At 45.1% G+C, this 12,642-nt stretch overlaps 1 protein-coding gene across 1 annotated transcript in view; it reads left to right on the top strand.

Annotated features, from left to right (window-relative positions):
• The window catches only part of LOC135898784 (BTB/POZ domain-containing protein 10-like), a 242,535-nt gene that overhangs the window by 5,853 nt on the left and 224,040 nt on the right, over nt 1-12,642 (top strand). Inside the window, exon 2 of the mRNA XM_065427951.1 lies at nt 10,779-10,901. Coding sequence (XP_065284023.1) covers nt 10,792-10,901 — 110 coding nt within the window. The 5' untranslated portion in view covers nt 10,779-10,791. The remainder of the gene's footprint in view (nt 1-10,778; nt 10,902-12,642) is intronic.

Genomic DNA, 12,642 nt, shown 5'->3' with positions numbered 1-12,642 from the left:
AAAGATGACCGGTATTGTATTCTATAAAAGCTAAACGACTCAACTTGGCAAGTTAAATTTTTTACTGTGCCACAATGGCCAAAATGTGAAAAAAATACTTTGGAATTCGTGACGTTACCTGATGCACCTGTGCTTGGCTTTCGGCGTGTGGTTTAGAAAATTGAACTTTGACCTTCATTCTGTCCCAATAATTGACCCATTACTGCGGAATTAATAGAAACATTGTTTTGGAGGAAGGCTCTATTAGTTAGTGTAAACTGATTGTGTATTTTTAGAGTCCCTTCAAAGGCCGATGGTAACGAAATTTCGCGCTATGTAAGAAGCCGTTTCAAATACTGTAGTAGACATAGAGCAGTATCTATGCAATATTTAACATTTTAAGTATGAGTGGTTTTGTCACAAAAAGCTAGTGAAAGTACGTTTTTGGTACAGAAACGAACGGAAAAGAACCTTGCTAGATCTGGCCACTCCAAAATCATTAAGAATGGGATAGTCACTTCCTGTTTTAAAGCAGCCATCTCGAAGTGTTGCCCACCTGCAGTCAATGAAAGTGTCGCGTCCCAGTTGGAAAGGCTGAAAGGGAGTGGGTACCCTGTGCATGTAATCATGGAAGCTTGTGGGAGACTTGCAAGGTGAATCAAGGCAGGGTCGCGGCCCAAACTCCAGGAAACAGACCGTCGAAATGTTGCTGTTATACCACACGAGGTCTGTTAGAAAAGTATCCGACCTTACTTTTTTTTTACTAACACCTGATGGATATGAAACAAGTGTGCTTGCATCAGCCGACCTTGAACTTTCGTGCGCATGCGTGAATTTTTTACCGCCTGCCGATAGCGTCAGTCGCTGGGACGCAGCGTTTGAGTGAGGTAGTGTGCAGTGCTTTCGTCGGTTTTTTATTGCAAGGAAAATGATGGAGTAACTGGAGCAGCGCTACTGCATCAAATTTTGTCAGAAACTGGGCGACAGCCAAGTGGAAACCATTAGGAAGATTCAGGCGGCTTTCGGTGATGATGCTATGAGCAGCACACAGATTAAGGAGTGGTACAACTGGTTTAAAGACGGCCGCACGTCGGTGAAGAGCAAGCCGTGCTCCGGTCGGCCTTTAGCATGCCCAAATTACCAGGTCATTGCTGAAGTGAACGCTGTGGTGATGCGGGACCGTCGTGTGACTATCTGAGAAATTGCGGAAGAGATGGGCATCGGCACTTTTTCTTCACATTCCATTATGACCGAAGATTTGGCCATGAAGAGATTTGTGGCGAAATTCGTGTTGAATTGCTCATGGTGGAGCAAAAGCAACTTCGTGTTCAAGTCTCACAGGACATGCTGGATTCCACAAATAGTGACTCTGACTTCATGAACACCATTATCACTGGTCATGAGCCTTGGGTGTATGGTTACGACCCGGAAACCAAATCCCAGTCGTCACAGTGGAAGCATTCCACGTCACCAAAACCAAAGAAGGCCCGCCAAGTGCGCAGCAACGTCAAATTGATGCTGACTGCTTTCTTTGACTCCCGCAGTGTGGTACACCATGAGTACGCACCACAGGGTCAAACAATCACCAAAGAGTACTACAGGGATGTCCTCCGTCAGCTGCGTGATGCTGTGCGGCGCAAGAGACAGGAATTGTGGTCAACAGGAAATTGGCGCATCCGTCACGACAATGCTGCTGCACATTCCTCGCACTTGATTCAGACTTTTTTTGGCAAAAACCAGACTCCTGTAGTTCAACAGGCTCCTTAATCTCCTGATGTGGCCCTCTGCGACTTCTGGCTGTTTCCCAAAATCAAGAGTCCATTGAAAGGAGTGCGATTTCAGACGAGAGGACATGGCTGCAACGACAGCTGAACTAAGCTCCATTCCGAAAGAGGCCTTCTCGGAATGCTTCCAGCAATGGCAGCACCACTGGGAGAAATGTGTGGAGTCCCAAGGAGACTACTTGGAGGTTGATTAGGCTTCCAACGCTCCAGTTATGCCAGTTTATTTTTCTTCGGCCAAAGGTCAGATTCTTTTCTAACAAATCTCGTATGTGCACAAATTGGCACATGGCCTTAAGAATGTAGCGGGATGTTACAACATTCCGATAGTGTTTTCCGCCCCTCGGAAATTGTCAGCAATCTGTTCGCAGGTGTACAGGCAGATGGAAGAAGACGGCAGAAAGAAATAAAGACAAAAATGTTTGCAGTGTCAAGGACACAGCCTCGTTTGTTCCTTGTGCCAGGGGACTTGTCTACCAGGTGCTGTTATCCTGTGGCGCACTGTACGTCGGCCAAACCGGATGATACGTTATGCAAGGATTAGGAGAGCACTGAAGATTACTTGGGAGAGATTCCCTTGATAACCTCCCAAAACACTGCTGCACTTGTGGCAAAAACGATAAGAAAAAGATGCAATGCAAACTGCTCTTCGACAAAATAACAATTTTATTCAGGTACAGGGATCAACTCATGCGAGAGCTTATGGAAGCCTTCCATATGATATCAGCAAAGATAAGTGAGTCAGTCAGACTTCCGTCCACTTCTTCTCTGATAGGAAGTTTCGGTTCTTGGCCAACTTAATGAGGTACACAGGGTAACACGTGATGTTCAAAATGATATCTTTGTTTTGTTCTGTTTCGGTTTTTCAATTTATTCGTGTGTGCATTTGGAATAAACTTTAGTTGCGAGTTAGCGCTCGTCCCTGTCTTTTCTCGGCGTTGTCCTTGTGTCTCCACGCAAACTTTTTCAGTATGCATCTTTGACAGGGGCTTGGCAACTGCACGTGGTAGCATTTCATGCCTTCCGTTTTCGTGGTCGGATCCGATCACGTTGCTTTGTCACATGACTAGCTGGTGTATCAGTTGGTTCCGCATGAAAGGAAAACTGATCCTTGATGTGTGCTTTCTTTTTTTCAACATGAAGAGGTAAATAGAGATGCAGAATGTAACAATGATGTAATGAAGCTGAAGCACAACTATGGACTGTTTTATAGGAAAGGAATGAATCTTGGAATAAAAAAAGAAATGATGGGTAACATACAAAAACAGGGCCGCAAACCAGACACAACCTTGTTTTAGAGATGGCAATCATAGGCAGCCTGAGCTGTTCGAAGAGGAGTATAAGTGAAACTGTGTCGGAGCGACAGCGTATGCTATTTGTAGCTCTCTTGTTTTTTACACTCCCTCTTCACTTATCTCTGAGAGACGGCAGTGAGTGCACTATCCGGCACTGCCCTCTTACACCCATATTTTATCATCAGCTGTTATCTGCTTTCCCTTGAATAGCTGTGGACTCTCCTTCGTACTCACTGGTAGGCCTGAACTTTCAGGCATTCCTTGGCTCACCGAGTATGGGAAAGCATGTCCCCTTGAATCTAGCCGACACTGCATTAGAGGGACTTAACAAGCCATGTGTTAGGCTTGATTATTAAACTTATTGCATACTGAAATGGTCACTCTTACGGTGACTAAGGACTAAGCCATAACGTATGCAAAAGTGACAGGTGCTGTAGTGTTGGCCTTAATGTTCCGTCGATCTGAGTCGATTTTATTAACTAATAAGGATTTAATTGCATTCTGGTGGTGCCAAAGGCTTGACAACAGCAGTTCTGAGCAATCTTTCTGTGCAGAAGGGACTGAACTTTGAGAAAATGTACTTCGAAAATTGCGACATCTCGGTAATGTACTGTCACACAGGTTAGGCCCTGAATTTTAAGGTGTGAAGTTTGGCGTCCATTATTTTTCTAGAAGCCTACCTTTTCCTGCCAAGTACGTAGAGGGAGACTTTTGGAAGAGTACTTGTCCAGTTTAAACAGATGCACGGTTTTACTAATTAGTGTCACTCATTAGTGTCCCTTTGGCAGTTGTATCACTACTGGGGATGTGCGAATACGTATTTGAAGTTTTGAATACGAGTTGAATAGTCTTTGCCATTCAGTTCGTATTCATTTTAAGAATTCACTATGGCAAAGTTGTTGAACATTTGTTTCAATTAAAATATAAGGGATAACAATACTGATTAACAATCTACAAGCAGAGATTGTTCCAAATGCTACCGAGGCGCAGTTGTTGCAGAGAGGCACTAGCTCTTGAGTAAACGCATGGAGCTCTGCTCAGTAGTTTCTAGTTGTTCAGTATGCATGCCTTTCTTCAGACCACAAGTTTGTGCTTTTTATTTAGGCAAAGCAATTTATTACTTGGACAGTCCCATTGCATTTGCATCCCTTTAAAGCAGGGTATAGTGCTGCAGTATTATCTTCTGCTTTTTCAGTATCTCATGACGCACAGTTCTTGCATTTCATTACTGCCATTGGCATGGGGTGTCGTATGCGGTCATCTTTCAATTCTTTTTTAATAAATTAAAGAAGTAAAAAAAAATCATTATTTTAATGAAAGCTGCACTGCCCTGTACAAGTTCGTTTTACCTCCTAATGTCAACTAGCATATTGCGTACCTCCATTCGATTATCTAATCCACGCTACTTTCTTCCTTTCTCTTAATATTGTGCCTATGATTAATCAATTCATCACTCGTTGCATGGTCTTTATCTTCTTCTTGTTGATATTTGCTCTTAAATGCAATGCAGTGGTCCTCAGCTTGGATTTCATGGATGCCATAGAACTTGATGCATTTTTACGTCATGCGACCATGTCAGGCAACCGCGCATTGAAGTCTTACAACAAATGAGCACCCGTGAAAGGTCATTCGCTTTAGACAATTAACCCAACTTTGTTTGCCCCACTTCAAGCCTCAGTCCTTCCTGTGAATATTTCGTCGAATTTAGCAGTGCCTTACGTGCTACAGAGATGCTGTCACAAAAACCTTACACTTCGCTCGCCGATCCCGGCTGCCAGGCGCAAGCCGACGGAGCACAGGGGGTCCGCTTTACGCTTCGCCCCGGCCTACAAGCGAGAGGTCCTTGTACAACATTTATTTATTCAGGGTTGGTCAGCCCGAGCAAGACGCCCGTGTATCGGTGCGTCGGCAATCACGAAGCAACTCGTTGAAGGGGAATAACAAGCATTTAATCATACACAAAACTGATCACGGACAATAAGGTAACAAAGAACTCAAACTAGGTACGAACAGAATTGGCGAGAAGCACACACAATTGGAAACACGACCAGAACACACAATCAGGCAGGGTTACAACAACAGTAAACAAAGGAGTTTAGAGGCACGCGAGTCATTGAGAGTTAACAAAGAAGAAGAAGAGGACAAGCCGGCGGACAGACCATATCGTAGCGCAGCGAAGAACGGGGACGGCTCGTGTGGCAGTCGTTGCGGCGATGGCTCGAAGGCGGCGGGCCCGGTGCGATGAAACGCGCGCCTCGCCGTCAGGAATTCGGCCCCGCACGCCGCAAAGACTCACACAACCTTCTTCACTGCCTGCTTCCGACCGACTGTCCCCCTTCCCACCGAACTGCTAACGAGCTGGCGGCGGGAAGGCGCTGGTGACAAGAAGTGCTGTGCCCAGCGGTTATTTACAGGCGTTTTTTCTCTCGGCGCCACCGAAGACAGCATGCGCACAGTCGATTTATGGGCCGGCCGTCTCCGCGATCCCGACCAGCGGAAGCAACCGAACAGTGGAAACAGGGCGCACAACTTTCTTCACCGTGCGCTCTGCCTGCTCCACTCTTGTAATCTTACACCGCGGCCAAGCCCCGACTCCGTCGAAGGGGACAACGAAGCCGCCGCCGAAGAACAGCCGCTTGCGCCGCTCACAAAGGCGACCGTCTCCAGATGCCCCTCGACCCTGGGCAGTCCTCTCCGCCCTCTCTCGCGGCCTCTTCCCGTAGACTCGGAACGGGATGCCCGAAAAACACACTCTAAAGAAATATATATATAACATGGTTGGCGACGGTCTGTGAGAGATGCGCTTCGTGAAAATACATGGACGTGTGTTTTGGGTAGGTTGCATTCCAAGTAAAACTCAACTATGAAACTCTTGGATACTTGGGAATTTTTTCCTGCATAGAAACGCTCCAAATGGATCTGTGACATCGCACTGATGCCAGTGCCGTAATCGGTGTGAGCAGCACAATAGCTTGAAACTGGAAGGTCGGCCTTTGTTTTCTCTCTAATAACCAGCCTATATTTCATGAATAGAAATGCAGGTGGAGTTATAGAAGAATGTTGTATGCCATGCACCAATAGAATGTTTTAGGGCTTCTCTGAGTTCCAGTGGTGCAGCAGTTGCGTTGGCCATACTTAACGACTCAGTTTTCTCCGAAGCTCATAGGCAGGCAGTGTTAAGCTAGCCCTGTGGGTGTTTTGCAACGTCTGTTTGTACGTACGAAGAGGAAGGGTGCAACGATTGTGTCATTGGCCTTCCACGTTGCTGCTGCTTTCCTGGCGATGCACTTCTTGTCTTTCTGCCAACATTGGCACAGGTTCAACAAAGGGCATCTTGGAAGTGGAAGCTTTTCTTTATCGCCCTCTTCCTGCTTTAACGTTTCCTTTGGACGTTTTGTTTGTGTGGGCGTGTAAACTTCCGATGCAATCCATTTGCATGTGCAAAATGTACTATTTTCACCGTTGGCTGGCTGTATTTCTTGCTAGATGATCGAGCCAATGGAAGCAAGTTACAGATGTTCCTTCTTTTTGGGAGTGGTGAACATTTTGTGTGGGTGGATTTCAATTTTCCCGCTGGCAGGTCATCTCTGCGATGTGCTTTTGGCAATCGCTAGAGAGTTCATGACAAAATGCGCAAACTGGATCAGAACTCTGTGACTACACAGAACATGCGCCAGCTGAAATGTTTGACCGGCACACAATTTATAGGAAATGTCAGTGATAATGCATTACAAAGAAGCACAAAAAAAAAATATTCAATGAGGAGGTATGAGATTACAGAACAACCGGGTCCGGGAGCTAGGTCTAGTACACATACACAAACAATGAGGAACATGGGCATCATTTCGGCTGTTGGGGTATGTCAATTGGTAGAGCATTACACGTGTACAGCAAAGGAAGTGGGCTTGGCCCCAGCTGTCTCCATATCCATCCATCTCCATATTTATGCATATCTATATTGTCCATTTTCAATTCCTTTTTCCTTATTGGTTATACATTTGAATTTTAAAAAATAGACAAGTATTTTTCCTCACTCTTTTCGTGGTTTGATTACTTGTAGGCTTCGTGTAATCGGAAGGTTACATATTTTGGGTGATCACTTTGCTCGGGTGTCTGGCTGCGTTAGGATTATGGCGGTCTCAAAAGCATGCATGGTTTGCATTTCTCGGGCTTGAAATAAGTGTAGTGGTCTCCTGTTTTTTCCGTGCACTCACGTTCTATATGTAAACAGAGATGAGTGAATCTTGGTTGTTGTCAAAGATACGTGAACAAGGACAAGTGGCAATTTATGCAACATTTACTAAAATCGGGACTGTTATCGTGCAATGTGGCTGATTGGACTAAATGGTGCTGCATATTTTCTCTCACGGATGAGTGTTAGAGACAGACACATATACAAGAAGGTATGATGACTAGCACTTGAAAAAATTGATTTAATAACACCCAACCTAACACTCAAAACCTTGGGCACTCGTGCGTGTTTCTGCTTTTTGTACTTTCTTGTGTTTTGTCATTTCAGCGCTTGCTAAACATTTCATCGGTCTAGTGAAGATTCAGTCAGCATTCGTCGTGAGCACTGTTCCCCAGTTCTATTGCAATTTGGGATTTATGTCATGGTCCAGGTGCCGACCAGCCCAGTTACCTGCTTTATCGCTGATGTGCATCTGATAATCTTCTTGCTATCTGCTAATCTGCTATCTGATAAGCTGCTTTTCTTGGACCCACGTTTTTTGTCCATCGCTTTCAATGGTGCTTGCACTTTTGCATTATGCTGATCACATCTCACTGGAACAGTGCATGTGCTTGTCAACTGCGTCACCAATCGTCACACACAGAATGTGTGACATCCCTGAAATTGATCTGTCGAGATGAGGGCGCTTGGTGTCTGAAAGGATGGGAAATGTGGTGCAAGGTTGTTCTTTTTCTCCAGAATTCAGGCAGGCTGAAGGAAGCAGAGTACAAGTATACTTTTTTGTTTTCTGCTCAACTTGCCACTGCTCCATGGCTCCAGTTTTGAGACCGCTGGGAGAGGTGCTTGATCCGCAGTGGTATTAGGCTGATCATAATGATGATGGTATTCTAGTTGAGATGAAACTGCAGTGAAATTTCACTGTGGCCCAATTGTTTGTAAATGATTAACGAACATCGGTATAATTATTGGATATAACTTTTTGCTCTTATATCGCATTCAACTTTGCTACAAGAGAACTTTGGGTGTATGTACTATCGAAACAATCTTGGCTCGCTGCAGGGCGAGTAATTGTCTCCTTTCCTTGTTAGCAACATTTAAGCAGCACATAAGCAGACAACACGTATGCCTGGTTGCTAGCGGACGAGGTTCAGATCCCAGGCAATGGCCTTTGGGATTTTCAGCATGCCGTGGGCACCACCTAATCTCGGGGGACTTGCTGTGGAGGCGCCGAGAGATTTTATAAATTTTGGTATCGAAAACATCCAGCTTCTTATGGTGCATTGAATTGTATTTCAGATGTTGAATTTTCTACTGAGGACAGTATATATCTGCACTATCTGAAACTAAGCTTTTTACGTGGTCCGGGAATATTGTTGCATTTGGCCTTCAAGTGGAAGAAATAGAGCTGGGAAGGCCATCTAATGCAATCTATAGAGCTTATCCGTACAGAAAGTGTGGAGATGAGGTTAGGAAATCTGTACGGATAAGATGGAATCAGCTGGCACAGTACAGTAGTAACTGGAGATCACTGGGAGATGACTGCATCTTGCTGTGAACATAGAACAGGCTGAAGGCGTTAATGAATGGTGATGAAACTTGGTTGTCTATGGCTGTAGCGAAGTGAAATACTTGATACTCTCAGCAGAAAGAGCTGAAAAGTGGGAATTTCTTCGCTTAGGCCTCAGCACAGAACAGACGAAGGCACAAAGCTAATATGTGTCACAGGTGCTGGTGCCAATTGTGTATGTTTTAATGGTAAAAACGTACTTGCCAGCTCCCGCAAATTTTCAGTCATGTTTACGAATTTGGGCTTGTTCTATGAAATGGCGAATGTCGTGTGAGGTTTTACGAAAACAGCTTGCGAAGGTGTGAAAGCTTCGAAAAGATTGATTGACGCAAGTTTGACAAAAAAAAAAATATGTGTGGAAGAAAGAAATTGTGACAGTACAGTTGCGTTCAATATGACCAGCAACACTGCGCCCGTAGTCAAAGGGCCCCGAGACTGCATGGTGGCGGGCACATAAGAGAAAAATTGAAAACTAAACATTGTTCCAATTACTTGTACTAAACCAATTAAACATATATCAGTGCCGCCGTGAAATCTTGAAGCCCTTTCGACCACAGCAACATGTTGCAGCTCGTATTGAATGCAACTGTACCTTTGCAGCCCTCCTGCCATAGTGCGATACTCCATAAACCGCCGGGGTACTAGCTTCGAGAAATCTGTTCAGGCAAGATCCTGCAGCATGTGAAATCAACAACAGCAATGTTGCTGAAAAGATTGCTGTGATCTAAAACCGTGTTTCACGTGTCGGCACCTGCTGTTCCGTGGTTTCCGTTGCTTATATGCTGCGTGTAAAGCTATATGACCGTTAATAAAGTGCGCATGTATCCTACAAAAGGTGCGCGCACAGGGCAGGCATTTAAAGTACAATGCAGGCCATTCTTTCTTCCTTGTTGTGTTTACAGGATTTTTACGAATGCTAAATTTCACCAGCTAGCAGGTAAGAAGGAAGTTCAAAAATAGCCCACTGACTGGTGCTGAGAGATTTCCCTCTTTGCTATTATAAAGGAATAGAGGAAAAACTTTTTGTGAGTGAAAGAGACTTACAGTGTAGAAACAGACAAAGGTGGAATAACAGGCAAACACATTTTTTAAATCTTTTTTCTAGGAAGCAAGTAGTGGATACATCTTTTCAAGTCACAGTTTTAGAGAGAAAAATATGGCAGAGTGCCTCGGTTCTTGGCTGCAGGTCAAGGACTCCTTTTTTTCGTATGAATGACTACTCTCAGGTCATCAAATATATATTAAAGAGCCCACTTATGTATCGTTTGAGATATCTTCAATAAGATGCCTGCCAACTCACCAGAATTTTTTGTAATGCTTACGCAATTGGGGTTCTACGATCTTGCGAATGTTTTGTCAAGCTCTACAGAATGTAGATTCTGCTTGCAAAAATGTTTTAAGAGCGTTAAAGAATTAGGTAAGCAAGATCGGAAAAGAAAAATATGCATACAAGAAAAAAATTGCTATTGTACCTGCGCTGGCCTTTTGTAGCAGTATAAGGTGCTAAACAGAGGGCTGCTTGTTTTGAGCAAGCTTATTCAGATAACTTCGTGAAGCAGGCGAAATTGGCAAAAGCAGAGTCGCAGCAAAAGTCACTCTGGTCTTAAAAATGCAGTGTTGCAGTGGGCACACAAAGAAAGATGCCTGCATCGCTCTCCCCTCGGCCCCCTTCCTTTGCCATGTCCGTCAGTATATTTGCCAAATTTAAGGTTCAGAAGCTGGGGGTGTGTAGTTGATACTAGAGACCTGTGCTACATTATTTTTCACATTAGAAATTGTACTGCAATGCTGTGTCACCTGTGTGTATCGCTGTTGTATGTTGTTTGTTTCTGCACCGTAGTCACTTTGAGTGTCGATTGCCAATTAGATCATTCAAAAACCTTGTGAGTGAGATGAATTGGTGGCCTTTTTTGTCTCTGCAATGTGAGCTACTCGCGTTCATTCGCCCTCTGTCTCTCGTGCAGTGGTTGGTGCGTCATGTCCTTTCGGAAGGGACTCAGTCGGAGCAGCACTTACGACAACAGCAGCAGCGACACTGAGGACGCCTCCCCAGAGGACCGTGCGCAGACGAGACGTGACTCCGACAGGTGAGTTGCACTGGATGATGTCCTCGCAGTGTCGAATGCTAGTATACACCTAGGGCACATTCATGCTATTGACGTCGTCACCGCCGTTATGCTGTGCTGCTATAGGAGGTGCCCGGACGCAGTGCCAAGCGACCGTTTCCTTGGAATAACAGAAGCCGATCTCGAAGGCTATATTTTTGCAATCTACATGTGCTGGAAGCAATCGATAATGTCTAAAACATGGCGATCACGATGTGTTTCCTGCTCCCGCAATTGCTACCGGCCACATTCCGTCAGCAGAAGCGAAGCATTCGAGATCGGTCTCCGTCATTTGGAGGGAACTGTCACTGAGGCATGAATCCAGAGCCGGAAAGATGTCATAGCCACTATGTTTTGGATATCACCTATCGACGGCGCCTGGGCCGAAGGCCGAGAAGGGTCTTCGGAGATGCGGAGTGCGTTTATCTGCGAAAACGACCTAATGCACACCGTCGGTGCTCAACTGGCGAGAAAGGGCAGCGTTCTGCCTTCCCCTGCTCGCATGATCGTTGCATGCATGCTGCATTAGCATTCCTGATGAGCAGCTGTGTGTACGCCCTGGTCTCGAACAGTAAACGTTCGCGCTGTCTCTATCTCGTGATCTTTCCACTGGGTGCCGACAAACGCCGGCGGTCTCATCTCGTGCACCGTCACTGTGCGGCATTTGCAACGCCCTGGTGGCACTCCACATCGCACCATTGTTGCGAGACGCATGGTAGCTGCCAGGACACTGCTCCTACTGCTCCGAAGGGACCGACGTGCACTGACGGCACCGACGTGCCAGCCCTGCAGATCTTTTTTTTCTCAACACAGCTGTCTAGTGTGTGATAGACATGAAGCAGTGTTCCTTAGATACACGCCAATCAATCGTTTCACCTTAAGCAAGTATTCACTGGTGTGAATTTTATGTTCTAAGCAAGGGACATGATACCTGCTGCGCTGGCTCCGTGGCTGGCATTTTGATGCTGAAGTAGGAGACAATGGTTTTCTTTTCCGTGCCGGGTGACATCTCTAGATAACGACCGTCATGCCCCGAACGAAGCCATAGCACAGCACTTCCTATTGTTAATAATTCAAATACAAATGCACTGAATTTTACAACAGTACATTCATCTCTGAAAATGCTGCGCTATGCTTTACGTTAGGGCCTTAGTTTTCCACTGAGTGAAGAGGAAATAGGCGCACAAGGATTTTGACAGCAGAAGCATTTTTCATTACACTGGTAGCAAACAAAATCTATGAAAAACACACAAAGAAAGCCATCATTTACACAAGTTCTCTTACTGCAGTTAGAGTGCTTTCTTCTAACAGAAGATACCAGAGCCGTGTCCTAAGCATGCTCTGAACCCTGGTCTGCAGAGCATTTGAATAATGGCTTTGGATTACCTTTTGCTGAGTGTTAGGCCACTCTGGTATTATAGGTAACATGAGAGCTGATGCCATGACTCGCTAAAGCCACACTGAAAAGCAAGATAAATGTTAAGTGCTGTACCAAAATTTGCGAGGACTTCTCCTGGCGACAGTCTAATTAGAGAGAAGTGTCAGTCCGACTATGACAGAGAAATCATTAATAAGCTGCACACTATGCTACCACTTCTATGTCCAGCACGTAACAATTGTGATAACAGGCATGAGCAGGTCATTCTGTGTACACAGAGAATCGCTCACATTGTCACAATGCTACTTGGATCGGGACAAAGTTTAAAAAACTGTGATGGTGTAT

This window comes from Dermacentor albipictus, chromosome 10 (genome assembly GCF_038994185.2).
Source record: "Dermacentor albipictus isolate Rhodes 1998 colony chromosome 10, USDA_Dalb.pri_finalv2, whole genome shotgun sequence".
NCBI lineage: Eukaryota > Metazoa > Arthropoda > Arachnida > Ixodida > Ixodidae > Dermacentor > Dermacentor albipictus.
This window is presented reverse-complemented; position numbering and strand designations above follow the sequence as displayed.